Source organism: Pholcus phalangioides, unplaced genomic scaffold, assembly GCF_987345545.1.
Source record: "Pholcus phalangioides strain wild (caught in Gottingen) unplaced genomic scaffold, Ppha-v1.0 ptg000010l_1, whole genome shotgun sequence".
Taxonomy (NCBI): Eukaryota; Metazoa; Arthropoda; class Arachnida; order Araneae; family Pholcidae; genus Pholcus; species Pholcus phalangioides.
The window spans coordinates 28,067,845-28,089,950 of NW_028301603.1; the positions used below are offsets into that span (position 1 = coordinate 28,067,845).

The window sequence follows — 22,106 nt, forward strand, 5'->3', positions numbered from 1 at the left end:
TACGATTATGATTATGTCAATTCATATATGCATATATACATTCGATCAGTCGATTCCACCTTTGATGCTGGGGGGGGGGGGCATTGTCCCCTCTCCCGTATCTTCGCCCATGACGAGCTCTAAGGGACGAGGGTTCTCTGGCTTTGTAGCCTAGAGATCTAGGGCGTTCCTCGACAAGTGAGAGGATGCGGGTTCGATTCCCCACCAGGTCACAGTTGAATTTCCTTTCCTAGATTTATTTTCGCATCACCTAGCTGTCGAAACCTTCGTAGTAATAGCGGAGAGTGACACCATCTTCGCATAGAGCTTATGTTATAAGGGTAATATAAGCTCGAGATATTATAACCTCGATGGGTGCGTGAGTGTTATTGCTCAAACAAGTTTAAAAAAATCATGTTGTAATCGAATTCATCCATTCGATGTATAGATGGTTGATCCCCCAGATGGTCAACCATAGACTCTCGCCAAAGCCCCGACCGGAGCCAATTAAAGCATATTTGTTGCAGAATATTCTTTGTCATATGGCGGATGTCGTTAAAATCAGTGGAATATTCCGTCTTTTTTTACCTTCAAAGAGAACCAGCGTGAGAATTTCTTTGGCTCTCAGGGAATACCCGCTGGTGCCTGGCACTAGGAGGCCCACCAGCGTGAGAATTTCTTTGGCTCTCAAGGAATACCCGCTGGTGCCTGGCGCTAAGGCCCACCAGCGTGAGAATTAAAGCTTTCCAAATTCTCTGTTGTACATTTTTGATTTTGAATATTTGCCATGCTACTGTTAAGACAATGTTCCACCGAGGACTGTTGTCGCGAGACATTGATCTAAAGCATGGATAAGTTAATATATATATATGTATTTCTTTTTTTGGTTATGGGGATCGGGTTGCGCTATGGCGGCCGCAGCGTTGTCGGTGCGAGAGGCGGGAGCGTTGTGGGAGATTGGGAGGGACGTCTGGCTCTCGGAAAGGCTGTGATGTTGTGGTAAGCCTGAGCTATAGTCGGTTTCAGATAAAGATACCTTCAAAGAGAGCAGAAACTGAGCTATTGAAATGTTCTTTGTGGTCAGCTGGGAAAGGTGCAGCAGCCTCCAGTCACGGAAAAACCCCTTCTTTTTCATCCTTATCACTGTACGAACACCCGCCATAGATAGCTCTCCGAAGAAGATAACCCCAGGGGATGTCGGCTGAACTCTTGTTTTTTTTTAACACCCTCAGTAATCTGAAATGAGCGCTGCTTCGCTGGACGCCAACTCACCCTCCCACCTCTAATTGTGACATTACTATTTGGGAAGGCCACACTCTGTAAATAGGAAGGTTAGGCAATCATGTATTTTTTCAACGCAGTCTGTGTGGAAAAAACACAAAAAATAAACAAAAATAAAAACAGTATGGTTTAATAATTATATATTACAGGGGTGGCCAATTTCTTTCTGCTCGCGGGCTAACATAATGGTCAGCTATAGCGTCGCGGGCCACATCAGTGGTGCAACTTCGGTGTATAAGCAGCTCCATTATTAATTGAATTAATTAGTTAGTTATTAAATTAATTTCGTCACTAGAAATAAGAAGTTTGTAAGCTAATCAAGGAGTCTGCTGTTGGAACCGATAGTTAAAATAATGATCACAAATTTAATTTTTTCACGGCAGTTTTAAGGGGCCAGTTGTTGGTCACCTTTGATATATTATTTACGATAGAAATGACGCATATGACACTTCCAGACGTTTACGAAACGTGAATTTAAAAAAAAATGTTTTTCTTCCCCCACTGTCTGTACTCCAAAATTCGCCGCCCTGGGCTATAGCCCACTTAGCCCTCCTGTAAATACACTACTGGTCACGGGCGTGAAAATTTATATTTTTATAATTAACTAAATTAATTGTCCATTAATTAATTGGCAAACTTAAACTATATAGAGTAAATAATGTGCATTACTTTTATGAGCATGTAAATGAATTAATTTATTTTCAAGTGACTTATTTATATTATACGGTACTTAAATTACATACGAGATCGTCACGTAATTTCACGCATTATGTCAATTGAACCTCTATTGAGCGGAAACCTGTGTTCAACCGAAAAAAAATTATGTTCGTTAAAATTTTTGGATTGGCTATATGCTAATAATGGCGTATTTATACAGGAGGGCTTACCGAGCTCTATGTAGCCCAGGGTGGTAAAGAGATGTGTTCAGATAAAGGCAAAATTCAGGAATGAGTGGCCAAGAAAATTATTAGAATGGGTGAAGATCGGCGAAATTTGCATAACCCTCAATAATTCCGCGTCTGCCCAGACAGCAAGGGTGAGCGGCCTAAAGAGGTTGCAAGCACGTGAGTGAACGAAAGAGTGACTTAGAGCATGAACAACCAAGGGAGTGAGCAAAACAGTGTACAAGCATGTGAGTTATCAAAACAGTGCGCGAGCATGTGAATTGCCAAAATAGTGTGCAAGCATGTGAATTGCCAAAATAGTGTGCAAGCATGTGAATTGCCAAAATAGTGTGCAAGCATGTGAATTGCCAAAATAGTGTGCAAGCATGTGAATGACTGAAACAGTGCGCAAGTACGTGTGATAAAAACAGTGTGCAAGTACGTGTGATAAAAACAGTGTGCAAGTACGTGTGATAAAAACAGTGTGCAAGCAGGTGAGTGACCGAAACAGTGTGATAGCACGTGAGCAACCAAAATAGTGTGCAAGCATGTCAATGACCGAAACAGTGTGCGAGAATTTGGGTGACCAAAACAGTGCGCAAGAATGTGAGTGACTAAAACAGTGTGCAATCATGTGAATGATCAAAAAAGTGACTTAGAGACACCGGTGTATTTGCAGGAATGGGGAGGAGGGACGAGAAGAGAGAGGCCAAGTGGGTTATAGTACAGGGTTGCGAATTCGAGGAAAGAATGATCAAGAGAATTGGACTAGAAGGGGAGAAAGGAATGCTAAATAGTCATCTCATGGCATCTTGGGATTTCTGTTCTGAGGATACGTCACAATGATGCAATAACGTCTGCAATGGTAGAGAAATGAGAGTGCTTGGTATTAATAGACGCATGCGATTCCTCCACTTCAATGAATTGAGGCATTTACAAAAAAAAATAGATAAAAAATATTTATTTTTAAATAATATTTGTGCATGAAATCAGAGATAAAATAAACACTGATGAGGAAAATGACATCATATTAACATGCGCGCATATGCGAACATTGGATTCCCTTATTTTGGACGAGCGAAAGAGAATTCTTTACGTATATAAATTTCAAATGGACGGCGATGGCGACACATTTACGTTTCTGACGGCGGCGCCGGCGGAGTATCGTATCATGTCTATGAAGCAGGGCCGTCATTTTAACTTTTTCCAGGGCGGGGGGCAAATCACGTGTACTCAATGTATGTATATATATATTTATATGTATATATATATACAACTTCTAGTGTATTTTCAAAAGCCAGGGGGGAGGCCCATTCCCTGCCCCCCCCCCCTAAATGACGGGCCTGCTATGAAGAAGTGTGTTTCGCTTCTTTGGGTCGGAGATTCGACACCGAGTAAAAGATGTGGAGTATTAAAAGTGGGGAAGGGTTCAACCAATGCATGTCACATGATAGCGATTGAGTCGACATTCATCGCTATTGAGATATCGTGAAGATTGTCGATGTTTGGCTTCTTGGAGTTACTGCCGGTCTTGGAATCGCATCTTCTTCATCATGCGTAGAAAAATCGGCCGCTTGGTTTCTTTCTCCGCTATAGACATCCGAGCACTTCCTGCGGAGGAAAAAAAAATTATACTACATACAGTACATGATAATTTCAGGCTAGTTAGAGCAAGGTAGCCAGTAGTGAGGGGGGAATCAGGACGCGTTTGCCCTGAAATGTGCGAAAGTTACTGAAAAAAGGGGAAAACACATGGGTCAAAATCTATTGTTCTATCACTTTGGTCCCCTTATCCCGAAATGCAAATGGTATCCCTCCGAAAAAAAGTTCTGGTTAGGGCTTTGTGTTTCAGGGAACATCAAAACGACATAGAAATGCATGATGGTAAACACCGGAGACAGTTAGTCACTGTTCGTCAGCACTACAGGTAGATGAATTGGATCTTTCTTTCATAGGGATAGTGTGGGGAAGTCACAGCTATGGCGTACGAAATACTCATTGTCTCTGAAACGCACTGCCATTGCCATGATTAACAATGGTATATCCACGACAACCGGCAATGCAATGATGCCTGCGTGATACCGACGATGCAGTGATACCATTGACGCAGTGGCTGGCAATGCAATGATGCTTACGCAACACCAGCAAAGGAGTAACATCAGCGATGCTTGATTGCTTGTGCAACACCAGCAAATGGGAATAACACCAGTGATGCAGTGGCTGGCAAAGCAGTGGTGCGTGCATGATAATGGTGATGAAGTGAAGCATGCGTAATGCCACCAAAGGAGCGACACCTGTGATGCATTTATTGCAGTAGTTTATGATTTCTATTATAATTATAGAAGACAGATGGCGATCGAACAACAAATTATGCGTACCCCTGACATCATAAATTCATTAGAGTCACGCATACTGTGCATATTCACACACAGCATTTTCTGTCATGCACCCATAACGTATCACCGGTGAAAATGATGTACGTAATTTTTTTAGTATTTATCAAATTTACCAACGATGTTTGAATATTATGCATAATCACCTGTAGAAGTGTAAAAAAAATATCAATCTTTTACGGAGACGATCAGCAATCGTAATAATCGATTTATTACATTTAATGTAACACATACTAAAACATTTTGAGCTACTTGCCTCTTTAGTCTCGCCTTTCCTTTTAGTGACGCAATAGTGACCTCAGCCAATGAGCGTAACCCCATGTAAAAATACTATGTATAGGATGGAATAACGCTTACGGGGTATGGCCGCAACTAGTTACTTGGTCAGTCGAGGCAAGCAAGCATTTTAGCACCCCCTTGTAATGTAGAAAGTACAGTTAAATGGTGAATTCGGTGCCTCCTTTAGTCCAGGGAAATGGGAACCAGACCCACCTGCTCGTCTCTAGTTGCGGTCCTGCACCGAGCATCATACAAGTCTGACAAAATTGATGCTAATTGCTATGGAAGACCGTAAAAAGTTCCCCTTATTCACCAAGCACATAGGCCGTTCCAGAGTGAGCCCTTGCGTTAAGTTCGCGCTGTTTTTCGAACTAACTTGTATAAAACTAGGGGCACACTCGCATCCAGCCTGACCCAATACATTTGAAGGTTGGTCATGGGCGAGTATTGCTGTCGCTACACAATGATCGTCAAATGTTAGAGACCGGAAGGTATTGGAAGGCTGGCTTCCAGCCTCCAGCCTAAGTCAAAGGAACAGTCTCACTCCCTTTTTCCCAATCTTCCAATCAGTCTGTAAACACATTGGTTGAAGAACGTCAACAGGCACAATGCGCATTGGCGTATTAAACTGTTCTGGAAGCAAATATCCGCTAAGGAACATTGAGCTACTCTGGGCCAGTGTATGCCGCTGCTGTTTCTTTGCATCGGAGACAGTATTTATGAATGACTATTGGACCAGTCTCGATACGAGGCTTTACTACGTTAGTGAAAAATCAATGAAAATATTTTCAGCCGAGAATTATGTGATCCAGTGTTTCCCAAAATTTTCACATCGCGGACTCCTTGTAGCGGAGGTCAATGTATCGCTTATTCCCTGTGGCGCAGGCAAATGTAATGAATCCTCTGCAACGTAAGGCCGAGCACATACTGCAGCGAAGAGATAAAGAGGGCGACGAGAAGATTGAAAAATGCATCGGGTTGGAGGTAGAAGTGCCCACACATAGTAAACGAGTCTAGGAGAGCGAAAATTACCGGAGAGGAGCTCTGAAATGTAAGGGCGTGGTGGTGATAATGATGATGATGATACCTCCGCAGGAGAAAGAAGAGAAAAAAAAGGGGAGAAACGAACCAATCAACAAATAACGAAAGTCCTTACCTCGCGGTAAAAACAAACCGGATTGCTGAAGTCGCGTACCTCGTTGTGAGTGGCCTCTTTCTCTTCTTTGTCTCGCTGCTCGAGTTTGCGAGGCGTAGAACAAAATAGTACAATTGTTTTCGACACACGGTCACCTCTATCTCTTACCTCTTCACTGCAGTATGCGTCCGACCTTTAGAAGGTCAATTTTGATACGTCCCTCCCATAAAATACAAAATGTATTGTTTTTTTTTCTAATTTGCATATCTTAAAAATGAATAAATTACAATTTCATAGCACAAAATGTGTCATTCAGGTAGGAAATGAAAATGATCCCGCGGACCCCTTACATAGTAATCGTAGATCCCCCAACAGGGGTCGGCTGACCGCAGGTTTTAAGCACTGCTTTATACAATGATCTTTCCTCCAGTAGACAATCTGAATGAGGAACATGAAATTGTTTTTTTTTTCTGAATTAATCTTTTTGTTTCATGCCTTTCATTTCTGAGATGTCTTTTTCTTGGCAGTTCGCCCCCCCCCCTCCTCACCCCGGTGACGTTTTGCGTGAAGCCAGTGGGAGATTTTCTCTCGTCGTTTGTGGAAATGATAACAAAAGTCTCGAGTAAACGTTATTTGTGACATTTGAGAGCATCGGGAGAACGTTTTCGAGGAACAAAACCGTTGTCTGTGTTATAAGGCAATCCTGACTCTCACTTTGTGTCTGGCTCGTAATTAACGATTACGCAGTCATTTCTTATGATAAAAAGCAGGTATAAATAAAGGCCGTCCTCTTGTAGCGAACTTTTCCGACGAAATACATCATGAATTTTTTTTTTAAAAATCAGAAATTACTCTGTGTCGTATATGTCTCCACAAATTGAAGAAAAAGAAATGAATTCCACACACAAGCCTTGATGTAGATTTTGCTTCTTGGTTTTACGTATATGGCAGGTGTGAAACGAGTGAAATTCTGTGTACTAATTGCTTTATTCCGCAACCCGTTTATTACCGGTCAATGTTGAGGTATACAGGGTGCACTATAAAAACTAATGCGGCCTTCATCGCATCAACCGCTCGTCGTAGAGGTATGATTCCAGTTTGAAAAATACTCAAAATGCGTTCAAAAACTACCCTAAACCAGTTTTGAGAGTGAAAATACATTGTCACAGAATAAAAATTATAAATTTTTAAACGGTACGCCTTCCTCTAACTTCTAATTAGACAGTTGTTGTCCAGTTTCTCCTGAGGACAACAAAGAAAATGCTATATTTCTAAGTGCAATATTCACTGAGATATTCGAATTCAAAAATCGGAGAAAAGTTGCGAAAGGACAGCATAAATGAGGGAAAGGATATCGTTGTCCGTTAGTTTCTGCTGTTATTTCCCACCTTTTCTCCGATTTTTGAATTAAAATATCTCAGTAAACTACTGAGGTAAGAGGTAGTTATATTATAGGTATTTGCTTCGCATAACCATTCCGTCATTCGCGGTGTCGTATATAAACTGGAACAGTTTCAGGGACCTTTACGAATCGATGATTCACAAAAACGAGCATTGGACGAACGTCCAGAAATTCAGCTACTTGAAGTGCCTTTTGGAGGATGATGCATCGGCACTGATCAAATATATACCAGTGTCAGAGGCCCCATACATAGAGGCGTGGGAGAAATTATTGCTTTTCGTTTCGATCGGAAGGAGGTCATAATTTCGTCCCTGATAAATACCTTCCTGGAACAGCAACCAGTTTCTACTCCTAATGAACCGAAACTGAGACACATTGTCGTTACTTCGGATGAGATATTCGAAGTTCATGTGCCATTGCTGATGAAGCTGTTACTCTGGACCCTCGGCTCATTCAAATCTTGCTGGAGAAAGTTGATCCGGAAAGCGACAGCTTTGGGCTCAAAAGACAGCAGAACAAGATTTCCCAAAGTTCGGATATTTCATCGAGTTCCTCAATTCAAGATGCGCTTCTCTGGAGATCTTCAATCCTGAAAGGTCAGCAAGTAGAATCAAGGTGCCACAGAAATCAACATCGTCACCTAGCGGTACCATCAAGAGGTGCCCATCATACTTTACAACAGATCTCACATGCTACGTAAGTGTCATGTTCAATTCCTGGTCAGTGGCCGAGAGGAAAAACTTCGTTCGCAAGAAACAGTTATGTTTAAACTATTTTTCCAGCTCTCACAAGATCTATGAATGCTTCTCGCCGTTCGCATGTTCGCGATTTGATCAGCGGTATCATTCTACTCTGCGCGAAATTGTTTCCAACCAGTGGTACCTCTGCGTTATCAGATGTGCCTGTAGCTACCGAGTCTGAGGTGAATGTTCCCACAGTGTTGCGATCAAATGTTTCCGCTAATATTTCGTTCTGTGCTCTATTACCTACGGCTCAAGTGTGCGTCTTGGATACGTTGGGTAATCGTCATATTATCCGTGCCCTTCTCGACTCGGGCTCTCAATGTGCCTTTATTAGTGAGGCATGTGTTCAAGCATCGAGAGAGAATTCCCCGCGAAAATGCCCGCTTTACTGTGAAAGGAGTGGACGCTAGAGGGTTAGTGAACTTAAAATTATATTCTGCCTATGATGATAATCATTATATTGACATCTTGAGAAAGTTAACGGCGCCATTGCCTACTGATTCTGTCCGTTCCGATGAACTGAATTCTTATGCTGATTCGCTTAAATTAGCTGATGTTTACTTTGAAAAGTGTAAAAATATTTACATTGTTATTGGAGCTGAGCATTCTTTCTCTTTGATACGCCCAGAGCAAATACGAGATAACGATAGCGCACTCATCGTCCAAAATGCGTTGTTTGGTTGGGTGCTGTCAGGAAAGATTCCTTTGACCTTTGAAGACCGAACACACCCCGCTTCCCATCTCAGAGAGATATCGAAGCGTTCCCGAAGGATGGGTGTATCCGGAAAGTTTTATTGTAAACAACAAAACATTGTCGCCTCAGACGATGGCAACAAAAAATAAAATATATTCTGAGATCATTATAACAGATAATTAAAATCGGAACAACAAACGCCAATAGGCAATCAAAATCATAAACAAGATTATACGATGATGGCATTCTCATAAAGAATCGTCAGTCAATCGAACGATTGCCAATAATCTAAATCTAATGATTGCCTATAATATCAATCTAATGATAGGAAAGATTCCCACAAAATATAATGAAGCTAATAATAACTCTCAGTCTAATGCTAATGTGATATGTCTTCATTCTCAGAATTGGATATCGATGAAACACTGAAACACATGTGGGATTCTGATGAGATTCCTACTGTTTTCTATCAAAAGTGTCTCTCCCCTGAAGAGGAATTTTGTGAGAGACATTTTCAGGACAATTATCGTATCAACGAACGTGGCAGATTTATGTTAAAATTCTCTCTCGTGCGGAACATGAAGTTGACATGTTTTGGAACATGCCAAAACATGAACTTTGAAGAATTATACACGTTATAAAGTAAATATTAAGTATATTTTTATAGTAAATATTATAACAACTTTTTAACCCTCAGACTGCGGGAATAGCTGGAGAAAATCTGCTCTCAGTGCGGCTGAGTAAAAAAAAAATATTTTTCACTTGATCTTTGTGAAAGGTAGGTGGCAATCAAAGTCAGACTTGCAAATTGAGTATAATTGAAAAAAAAATGTATGGTTCAGAGAATTGAACCCACAGTCACCGACAAAATAACGATTGGGGTATAGGAAAGCACTCTACCACTGCTTAACAACGTACACCCGTCCAATGCCAAGTTAGAAAATAGAGAAATGATAATATAGATATGCATATACAGGGTGATCAGCGAATAAGTCCTTATTTCAAAATTAAATATAACAACAAAGATCAATAGAATTATGCGGTAAACGGTACGTTTATTAGCAAAACTGTAAGAATGTTGTACAGAAATTTCGAAAATTTAGTTTTTTTTTAAATTTTTTAAAATTAAAAGAAAACAAAACAAAACTGGAGATTTTGGGGTTCCGAAAATCCTCATTTGTGTGAAGAGAAACCACTGCATTCGCCTAAAGTTACTGCATGGGCTGCGGTATGCGCCAGAGGCATTATCGGCCCCTTCTTCGTGCGAGAAACGATTACTACTGAACGTTACGTTACAATTTTGGAACAATTTGTCAGCACACATCTAGCGTTGGAGGATCGACCAGGTATCGACTGGTTCATGCAAGATGGGGCTCGACCACATCGAACAGATAAATTTTTTCGCTTTCTTCATGAATACTTTGGGAATAGAGTAATTGCGTTAGATTATCCGAAATTTACTGACACAGGAATAGATTGGCCTCCATATTCTCCCGATCTGACTCCTTGTGACTTCTTTCTGTGGGGCGCATTGAAAGACACTGTCTATCGAAACAATCCCGCTACTCTGGATCAGCTTGAATCGTTGATTGGTGTTGCATGTGATTTCATTTCCGTTGAGACATTGCAAGACGTGATGTCAAATTTCATTGTTCGTTTACGCCACCTCATTGTTACGAACGGTGAACAATGTCATCTATTCCTGTGTCAATAAATTTCGGATAATCTAACGCAATTACTCTATTCCCAAAGTATTCATGAAGAAAGCGAAAAACTTTATCTGTTCGATGTGGTCGAGCCCCATCTTGCATGAACCAGTCGATACCTGGTCGATTCTCCAACGCTAGATGTGTGCTGACAAATTGTTCCAAAATTGTAACACAACGTTCAGTAGTAATCGTTTCTCGCACGAAGAAGGGGCCGATAATGCCTCTGGCGCATCCCATGCAGTAACTTTAGGCGAATGCAGTGGTTTCTCTTCACACAAATGAGGATTTTCGGAACCCCAAAATCTCCAGTTTTGTTTTGTTTTCTTTTTAATTTTAAAAAATTATAAAAAAAAACTAAATTTTCGAAATTTCTGTACAACATTCTTACAGTTTTGCTAATAAACGTACCGTTTACCGCATAATTCTATTGATCTTTGTTGTAGAGATATTTAATTTTGAAATAAAGGCTTATTCGCTGATCACCCTGTATACGCCATCTGTACGTCATTTAAAGAATTTCATCTTAATTTATTATTAATTACCTGGTGCAGCTGAAATAGTCTTCGTCGGTGGAGAATCTCTCGACGTCCTCGATCGACTGGGGAAGTTTTCTGTTCAGAGTCTCCGGAAGGAACGAGGCGCAGGCGGCGGCGCAAAGGCTCGTGCACGAGAACAACAGGAACGGGAATTGCTTGCCGTACTTTGCCTGGCGGGAAGCATAAAACCATCCATTGAGAAAAATCAAGACAACCTTACACGAATAATATATACTGTAACAATTAAAAACATTAAAGAAAATTATAACCAGTTAATTTGGAATCATCGCTCGAGGAGAATTGTAAAATTCTGTAATTGAAAGAAGATATATGTGCCTGTGCTAATTACAGATTAAAGCTCGGGTTTTTGGCCTAGCCTGGATTGGGCTAATGTGTTAAAACGGCCCTGATTATATACCACGGAATTAGGGTTTTTTTTTCATTCCTTCTAATACAAATACAACGCCACAACAGGCAAATTGCCCAACGAGGTGGCTGACTTAAGAACATCATGGATCCCCGAGCCATTTTTCGGACGCCCTACCTACTACTGCTACACCACACATGTCACCGATTACGTTCCTAAGTGGATTTTGCCAGTTAAACTCAGTTCAAGAACTTGCAGACAAAGTCTTCCCAAACATTCAACAAAATCACCGAAACCATGAGTGGCTTTGTGAGAGAGCGATTCTGGCACCGAAAAATGACAGTGTGAACTTCCTAAAAATTATTCCGGGAGACTCCACATCTTACAAATCGGTTGACACTGTCACAGACACGGCACAGACATTTAGTTCTATATCCTGCAGAATTTCTGAACTCTTTGGATATTCCGGTTGTGCCACCATACAACTTGACCCTCAAAGTCGGAGCACCTATAATGCTTTTAAGAAATTCGGAGACACCGAGACTGTGATGGCACCTGACTCTACGTGAAGAAATTGCACAACTGCATCATTGAAGCAACGATTCTAACTGAATGTGCCAAAGGAGAAGACGTCTTCATTCCACGTATCCCAATTATCACCGAAGAAATGCCATTAACTTTCAAGCGATTACAGTTCCCGATTCGTTTAGCTTTTGCCATGACAATCAACAAAGCGCAAGGCCAGTTGTTAGTAATGGCAGGTATCAACCTACTTGAGCCCTGTTTTTCACATGGACACCTTTTCGTCACCTGTTCGCGTGTTGGTAATCCAAAAAATTTGTACATCTACACACCAGATGGAAAAAGAAAAAATATTGTGTATCCACAAGCGATTGCCTGAAGATTTTCATTAAAATATTTAAAAATAAACGTAATTTTTTCTTACTTGATGCAGAAATTTTTTTGATTAAGAAATAATTAATAAGCTATACGTATATAAATTTTTTACGGGGCGGGCAACGTCACCGGGTATCAGCTAGTCTTATATATAAATGTGAAAGTATGTACGTACTGTATGCACGTTTGTTCTTTATACAAATCCACAATTTTAGACCGATCGTCTCCAAATTATGCACATATACCAAACAGGACCGGGATTGAACCGTAGGCTACTTTAAAAGTTCGTCAGTGCAGGGCAAATGCTCGAAATGGGCAAAAACCGTCGGACAATAATGGTTTCTGAGCCCCAACAGTCACTTTCGGAATATTTACTTCGGTTGTCGTGATTTCTTAACAATGCGTTTCAAACGTGCATACATGCCTTTACAATGGTTTGCTTCTTTAATACTGCCAGTAGGTGTTATAGTTTATTCCTTTATAATGGTTTGTCACTTTTCAATCCTCCCAGCAATTGAAGAAAACCCGGGCAGCGCCGGGTATTTTTGCTAGTAAAATATAAAAGCAGTCTAAGCCAATAGGCAATCAAAATTATAAACATGTTATATCCGAGTATATAACACTTCATACGTCCTTGTCGTCAATGACCTAATTTGTCTCTACGTGCTTAGATTTCCCATTCGCTGGTTACTTCTGTTGACGACGACGTGGTCGGAGATCACATTTCCTCGTGTGATCAATCGTTGGGGCTCTTGCCGTCTTGAATTCATCATCGTTCCTACTGCTCAGAGGCGCACTTCCAGTGCTCTTAGTATGTATGCGGTGTAGGTTTAAATTATACATATTGCGGCGGATTATACATATTGTTCCATGTCTAGGAACAATATGTATAACCCGCCGCACTCGAGCCAAGTTCATAGGGCTCTTCAAAACTCCCCTTTTGAAAAACAGTTGACCGTGCTCGGGGATAGCACGAAAATGAAGTTTTGTCGTATGTGGACAAGATGTCAGGTAATGCCATAAAGATCCAGTCTCACCACAAGCACAATTGGCGTTGTCCGACTTCTTGAAACGTTCTAGATATGTCGGCAATGGGCCGTATTCAGTTTTCATGATCACTTTCTCTCTCTTGACCAAATGGCATCATTCTTACAACGGACGCATTTCTGTATCTTGTAGGCATCTTTATGTGCATTCTTGTAATAGGCGACACCAAGGCCAACAGATGACGACATATAGTGTATGTAGAAACAAAGATGACGTCTCCACTTGTTAATGCAAGATGCCCAGGAAACCGGTTGTTATGCAGAGATGATGATTGGAAAGAGAATCTACATTTTCTTCCACAAGGATTCGAACTACAGCTCTTTCGCAGTCCAGGCGAGTTCACTACCACTACATAGAAGAAATGAGAAACTTCTTCCTCGGAGCTGAATTCTATCGTGTGATGGACGGTGACAGCAAGCAGCCAATGGCTCGTAAACGACACGAAGGCCACCAGATGACGACATATAGTGCGTGTAGTGACAAAGATGTCCTCTCCACTTGTTAATAGGTACAAGATACGCAGGAAACGTTATCATGTAGAAGAAGGAGATGATGATTGAATTCCTAATTAAAAAAAGTCTCTCCGTAGAGAGCAGGCAGACCTATAACACGATATTAACATGGAAATTCAAGCATTTATCATCTTTACTTCAAAACGTGGAGAACAGGTGGCAGCATTACCAAGAACACGAAACAAGCACAATTCTGACAACATAAATACATTAGAGAGCTACACATACACTTAGAACACCCATTTCGACATGTTCCAATTCGTTAGAAATTCCGTAGAGGAATGCGTACGAGGTCCGTGTACGGTTAGTAAAGGAGATGATGACTGGTCTTTGTCTCTACATATATGTCGCCATCCGATGGCCTTAGTGTCGTTTACGAGTGGTTACCTGACTGCTGGCTGTCGCCGTCCATCGCACGGTACCGTTCAACTACAGGGAAGAATTTTTTTTATTGCTTCTATAGCGCAGTGGTAGTGAACTCATCCGGGCTGTGAGAGAGAACTGCGATTCTAGTCGCGGCAGAGGAAAATGTGGATTCTATTTCCAATCATCATTTCTATCCGCAACAACCAGTTTCCTGCATATCTTGTATTAATAACAAGTGGGGAGAACATCTTTGTCTCTTTACACAGAAGACGAATTTTGCAAAACAAGATGATCCCATGGGATATTTTAACTACATGTATCCGCTTCTCGCCATACAGTATGTTTTATATTTGTATTATTATATACCAGTGTTTCTTAACCTTTTTCAGCTCATGGCCCCCCTATGGATCACATTTTTTTCTCGTGGCCCCCTGTCCTATTCAGGGCTCCCCTACCCTCATTCAAGAGTGAGGTACTTTCTATTTTTTATTACGAGTGAAATTGTAATAAATCAAATCAATCTCTGGAATATCCTGGCTAGACACAGATTTAAACGGTGGATTATCATCTCTCTCAGGAGTAAAATTATATGGTAAAAAATGGTCTGTGTAAAATACGGGACCATCCAACGAACCTGCACGATAAATCGACCCTCCCAACACACCAACCGTTGCTCTGGCGGCCCTCCATACTTAGCTGGAAGTAACAGCTTACTTATGAAAATCATAGTACCAGATCACATATAATACAGTCCCCCCCCTCCCTCCCTCCATGATAGACATGAAGACCCGGGTCATGCCCACATAGACCCAAGGGTTAAAATGCCCTTGGTTCTATGGACGGATCTGATTAATTCTGAAAATAGTAATATTTTTTAACCGTGTTTCACTTTTAAAGCTTTTTTTTCTCTTCACAGCTCTCTATGACTCCCTTCACCACTTGTCGTGGATCACCTTTCTTCTGATTTTCTCTCGTGGCCCCCCTAGAATATTCCAGGACTGCAAGGGGGCCATATGGCCCAGGTTGAGAACCACTGTTATATACTATTGAATGGTGATACCGGGAAAGAAACCTGAAACGTCGATGCGAATGTTTTACAATATACATCAGTGTTTCCCAAAATGGGCAATGTCGTTGCGTCCTGGGGGAACTGTGGAATGGTCCGTCTATGCATTGGGAGAGAGGTGTGGGATGGTAGGTGCTATGGGTTTAGTATAGATTGGATTCTATGACACAGTGTGTGGTTCTCAACAATGCCGCGAGATCGCCGCGACGCTCCTAGAAGCCACGACGCACACTTTGAGAACCACTGTTTGGCTTGAGTTTGTGGGGAGGGAGGGGGTTGGCGATTCGAAGGAAAAAAAATCCGAAGAAGGGAGTTGATGCAGAGAACGAAAAAGTTTAGGAAACTCTGATATTCATCGAACATAGTGTATACGTACCAGATCCGCTATGTAAGGAACGGCAAGCGTAGTGGCACTGCCGATGGTTGCGCTCATGCTCATGCCCACGCCTCTCAGAGGTGTCGGGTACAGCTCTGGGCTCTGCTGGTACAATGTCATGAACGCGGCACTCGCACCAAGTTTCGCAAAAAGTGAAGAGATGATGCCGACCATAGCCATCTCTGCGAGAGAGGACAAAAAATTGAAAATTAGGGGGTGAAGTGTTAACCACTATATATAAATATGCAATAGTACAGTTTAGGCACCACCAGACACGTACCGTCTCAGCTGTAAGTGCCATTGAACTAAACCCAGGGTGTTCAACTTTTTTAGAAGAGTGCGGGGAACTTCATTGATTTGAAAACGTGTCGCGGACCATTTAATTGAGTGGTCTAGAACAGCACCGCAGGTCACTCAAAGTGATCTGTAAATGTGCTAATTGCGCTGCATATGTGCCGCGGACCGCTCGAGTGATCTGTAAATGTGCCGCGGGTCGCTAAAGTGCTCTAGAACTGTACCGCGGTGATCTGTGAATATGTCACGAGCCATTTGAGTGATCTGGGAACGTGTCACTTACTTCATTTTTCTTGTCATCGCTGCCCACATCAGATGACTCCGAGGGTCACATTTGGCCTGCGGGCCATGGGTTGAGCATGTATGAATTCAACGTTAAAACATGCTTCTAAATGTACGTCAGCTTTGAAGCGGTGCACATAAATTTCATTCTCTAGTGTTAGTGCTGTATTGTGACAACACAGTCCCAGTTGGCGATTTTGGGCCAAAAAAAGAAGAAAAAAAACAACTCGTATTGTATGCTAGTAAATACTGTACCAGTTTTGTAGAGAACCGGGAAGAGGCACGCGGCACCCGTCAAGGTCAGGGCACCGACGGAGCTCCAGCGTCTACCGAAACGCTCCATGACGAACCAGGTGATGGCGTGACTCGGGAACTCCACCACAGAGATCAGGAAGAAGTTGAGGAACTCGTTCCCGAACAGATTCTTGACGTTCACCTGAAGACCGAAATACGCCAAGGAATTCCCTATGCTTTTCAAAGAAATTGCAAAAAAGGCAATTAGTATTCGGTCAGACGTACAGGGTGTCCCATAAATTCCTAAAAAGTTTAAAAATTAAAGGAAAGACTCTCTTTCCGGATATTATGCCGAGGTGAACTCGGAAGGAAAAATCTACTTGTCTCTGCCGAGGATCGGACCCAGTGCTCTTACAATCCGGGCAAGCGCGCTATCCGTATACACCACAAGAGAAATGACTATTCCTTCCTTATTTACAGTCGGTGTCGTGACTGAAGTAGAAGCACAATAGCCTTCTTCCATGGCCCCCACAATGGGTGGGCTGACAAGGCTCCACCCCTGGGGCCCGGGAGGATTTTAATCATTTTTTGTTTTTCACTCTATAAATTCATCATAAGGGGGGGGGGGCCGTAAAATATCCCAGCCTAAGGACCCTGCTTCAGGATGTGGGGGCCATGCCTTCTTCCCCCCCCCCACCCCCACCCACTTCAACTTAAGCAAATGGCCCCTACGTGGCAGCAGCAGCGAGATTGAGATGATTTTTGATATTTTCTCAGCCTAATTACATGAAGGGGAGACTTTTTTTCTGGATATTATGTCGCGAGGTGAACCCGAAAAGAAAAGTCTACTACTCTCTGGTGGGAATCGAACCCAGTTCTCTTGCAATTGGTCTAAGAAAATATCTAAAATTATCTCAATTTCGCTGCTGCCGCCACCTGGGGGGGGGGGCGGAATTTGCTGAAGTTGAAGGGGGAGGGGGGAAGGGGGAAGGAAGAGGCTACTGCGCCTCTACTTCAGCGCGTCACGCTACAGACCGTAAATAAGGAAAGAATGGTCGTGTCTCTTGTGTCGTATACGGACAGCGCTTTTTTCCCGGGTTAGGGGCCGTTCAAGTATTACGTCATCATCGATGGGGGGGGCGGGGGGTTTCCGATTTGCTGGTTCTTGATGACAAGGGGGGAGGGGGGTTTGGATAATGCTTACGTCAGCAACCATCCTTTATGAAAATATGAGTTAGGATTTAGAGGGGCAGAGCTGATGACGAAATTTCGCTGACGGGGGGGGGGGGTTAAAAATGGCTAAAAATTTGCTTACGTAATACTTGAACGGCCCCTTAAGACCAGTAGACTTTTCTTTCCGAGTTCACCTCAGCATATAATATCCAGAAAAAAGTCTCTCTTTCGCACAATTGGGCTGAGAATATATCAAACATCATCTCACGAATTTTTGAATTCATAAAAATTGTAGGATTTAGTACGGTTGCCAAAAACTTATTCTTACGAAGGAAGGGTTTTTGGTACACGGGAAGGAGAGAGTTCAAATTCATCGATAGAGGGCACTGCACGAAAGCAAATCACAGAATTCCACGGGAAACATCAAACTTCTACAATCTCTTCTATGTTCGAAATACTCGCATAGCTGAAAACTTTTGAAAATGAAATTAGGGAGATTTTTGTGCGGACCCGTATTTTATACTAAAACCACTCCCTAATGAATACAAAAGGAATCTTTCCAAATAAAATAGGGATTTTATACACATAATAGTTAAAACATAGGGAATAAAATCCCTACGCAAAAAACAAATGAAATTGGAGGCCAAAACTTCAAAATGGTGATCTAAAAAAATATTGCGTTCAATCAGAAACGCTGTGAACAAACATTCTGCGCGAATGACCCCAAAATCATCGGAAGATGAAGAGAAACAAAGCGTCAATTTTTGAAGAACACGTGACTCTCTTTTGTGACGCTTGATGTTTTTTTTATTTCACGTGGGTGATGATGTCAGTCTTTCCACCATGACCGATGTTTATGTCCTTATCACAACTTGTGCAAAAAGAAAAAGTGCTTTTTTTCTGTAACGTTTGATGAAAGGAAATTCATCGTTGAATAAGTATCTTTACAATTGATTAAATATCTTTTTGCTTATCAGTATTCATGTCTTGTTATCGCACGTACGTAACTTCAACAAAAGCGAGAGAGAGAGACCATCACTATAATCTTCAATTATTATCCAGGACTATTGGTTGCTAAGCTATTTCCCTGAACGATAAGACAAACACCTTCTCTTGTTTACCATCAGAGGGTTTGTAAAACTTCCTTAAAAAATGGAATTTCCCACTATTCGCCCATTTATGACGCGTGATGTCATTTCGAAAGGGGGGGGAAGAAAACAGTGGCAAAAGATTTTTTGCCCCACAAGAAATTTCTTAGGGATTGTTTTAAGAAGCGGGGATTCTTTTTAAATGAAGTAGGGAATTTGTAGGGACAATCAGGGATTTTTGAGATTTTCGTAAAAATTCGGGAGATTTGACAATTTTTCGGGAGGTCGAGAGATGAAGCTAAAATTCGGGAGGCTTGGCAGCTATGTACTCGTATAGCTTCAACTGGTGATTCGTGGCTGAGTTAAAACATTTCCACCAATAGTGCTATTACCCACCAATGTCAATATCACAACGAGAACCTTGTGTAAGCACCAGCAGTGACGTCGGTGCTGGGGGGGTGCTCCAGCATCCACGATAGTTATTGGCATGGATCACCCCCAGATTTGAGATTCAGAAATCAAAACTCCCTGTAAGACGCTCACTCACAGATTCGAAACACTTCCGACGCCCCTGAGCGCCAGTAACAGGAAAATTCTGAGATCAGCTGTTAATCGCAAACCCTGCATTTTACAAGACTCTGATTTGCATATTTCCAGTGACTTGCTTTCGTACAGTGCCCTCTATCGACAGTTTTTTCTGTATAAAAAAAAATATGTGTATATATACGGGGTGATTATAAAAAAACTATCCCGACATATGGGCCCCTAACTATCATACCATTCACAGAAACTGAATGAAATTTTGGCATAAGGTATTTTGATGTATGCGCTCAAGAATGATATGGAAAACAACAGTGTCACTCTAACAGTTACGGTTACAGTGAGAAAATTTCGAAAATATCAAATGGCAACACCAAGTTTTTTGTATTGGAACATGATCTCCATTGTGAAAAACCCTAAATAGCGTTCGAACGGCAACTGTAGCATGAAAATCACCGGCGGTAGATAGACTAAAAGTGAGGACAACCAATAAGGACAGAGAAGCGGCATAAAATAAAGCATTTTATTGTGTTTCACAAATTTTCCACATGACCTTGTGGATGACTAATCAGGCTGGGATCGAAGAAACGGTGTGACGAATGAAACGAACATTAATGCTCTGGTGCACGGCAAAGTCCTTTTTTCCTTGCCTAGCTCCGGGGATTTTCGTGCTACAGGTGCCATTCCAACGCTATTTAGTGTTTTTCAGTATGGAGATCGCATTCCAATACAAAAAACTTGGTGATGCCATTTGATATTTTCTCACTGTAACCGTAACTGTTAGAGTGACACTGTTGTTTTACATATCATTCTTGAGCGCATACCTCAAAATACCTTATGCCAAAATTTCATTCAGTTTCTGTGAATGGTATGATAGTTAGGGGCCCATATGTCGGGATAGTTTTTTTATAATCACCCTGTATATATATATATATGTATATATGAATCTTCCTTCGCGACTTTTTCGCAAACCGCATTCAAGTATCGTATACCAATTCCTTCAAGAATTTATGGGACACCCTGTAGTAACTTCAGAAATGTTATAGCTCTTGAAAATTTCTTACAAACAGAGCGTGATCAAAATGAATTTCCTCCTGAGGGTCCTGTTCTTGACGAGGTCCAGCGGCGAGTGCTTCTTCTGACCTTCCTTCCTCTTCCTCATGTGATTCCCTATAGTCTGCGAACACAAGGAAAAAAGAAGCTCAAGTTATTACTCCTTACGTTCTTTATATTTTTAAAATTACAGCAACTACTACTACTACCACCAAAATTTTCAAAATGTGGGCATCTGGCTATCAGTTGACCTATAGGCGGATTTACGGTTTTGCCGCCGGATGTGGGCACAACATGAATTTTTCCGCCTTTTTCCTCATTCTAGTCTACTATTCTTGCCCACTCTTCCTGGAATTCGCCGCTCCTTTGCTGTTTGACACGCCTGCCCCTCCCCCCACTCCTGTGAATACGCCAGAGTTCTATAAACCCCTGTTATGGTCATGCTTGAGTGCTCTTCTGGTCACTCCCATGAATCTCTTCTGGTCACACAATCTCTATAGGTGACTCTTTTGGTCACTCACATGCATAGCCCCAAAAGGTGGGACTGACAGGGCGCAAGCCCTGAGGGGAGGGCCCGAAACAATTACTATAATTTTTTACAAGATATACAGAAGACTGGATGTTGTGAAGATATTTATTATTTGAGATGTTAATTTTTTAAGGAAGGAAAAAACTCATCTCTGCCTCTACCGGGAGTCGAACCCGGGTCCCTCGATTGCCGGACGAGTGCTCTGACCACTAAGCTACAGAGGAGATAGAGATTTTCCTTCGCTAGAGCGTATATATGCTATCATGTCACATAACGTATCATGTCATATTAGGAAAATCTCTATCTCCTCTGTAGCTTAGTGGTCAGAGCACTCGTCCGGCAATCGAGGGACCCGGGTTCGACTCCCGGTAGAGGCAGAGATGAGTTTTTTCCTTCCTTAAAAAATTAACATCGCAAATAATAAATATCTTCACAACATCCAGTCTTCTGTATATCTTGTATTAACAAGTGGAGAGCGACATTCATGTCATATAATTTTTTGTTTTTTCATGCTATAAATTAGGGTCATGTAAAGTCTGGCTTAGGAGCCCGCCAAAGATCATAGCCTAGGAAGCCCCACTGCAGGATGTGGGAAAGGGGCATGCTCACACGCTTGCACATGCTCAAGATCACTCTTTGGTTGCTCACTGACCCGATCCCTTGCTCTCTCCATGTACACACACGCATAAGATCACTCTTTGGTTGCTCACTGACCCGATCCTTTGCTCTCTCCATGTACACACACGCATAAGATCACTCTTTTGGTCATTCACATGTTGCATCCGATTTAGACCACTCTTTTGGTAATCCAGATGCTTGCACAAGCTCTAGGTCACGCTTTCGATTGCTCACTGACCTGGTTCCTTGCTCTCTAGGTCACACATATAAATATGGATGTCAAATATATGTATAACTAAAATACAGCAACTCTAAATAAGAGCAATTATCACCAAAAAACTAATACACGGTAAAATTAGAACAAATAAAGACTAATGATTACGATTAAATAAAATACACTGCCCATAAAGAAAACGCACGATGCGCCTCTCGATTAACCAATTCCCAACTCTGCCACAACACAACCTGGAGTTGTCCCCTTACAAATCGATACTGGTGCTCCCTTGTCGAAACACTCGATTGAAGGTGTATTAATAGTCCATCCTATCGATTCTGCTGAAAATTTTAAACACTTCGATCTTATCCCCCTGACACCTGCGTTATCCCAATGTAGACGTATCAAGAAAATG

General features: G+C 41.7%; 1 protein-coding gene across 2 annotated transcripts in view; it reads right to left on the reverse strand.

Moving 5' to 3' along the window:
- Positions 1–3,091: 3,091 nt before the first annotated feature.
- The window catches only part of LOC149081202 (carcinine transporter-like), a 34,482-nt gene continuing 15,467 nt past the window's right edge, over positions 3,092–22,106 (reverse strand). The window contains exons 7-11 of one of the 2 annotated variants that reach the window (XM_089238020.1): positions 20,342–20,454; positions 16,498–16,712; positions 15,667–15,848; positions 11,042–11,205; positions 3,092–3,755 (exon numbers count right to left, since the gene is read on the reverse strand). In XM_089238020.1, the coding sequence (XP_089094146.1) occupies positions 3,620–3,755; positions 11,042–11,205; positions 15,667–15,848; positions 16,498–16,712; positions 20,342–20,454 (810 nt within the window). In that variant the 3' untranslated portion in view covers positions 3,092–3,619. The remainder of the gene's footprint in view (positions 3,756–11,041; positions 11,206–15,666; positions 15,849–16,497; positions 16,713–20,341; positions 20,455–22,106) is intronic. The other variant, XM_089238022.1, reaches the window with a different exon arrangement.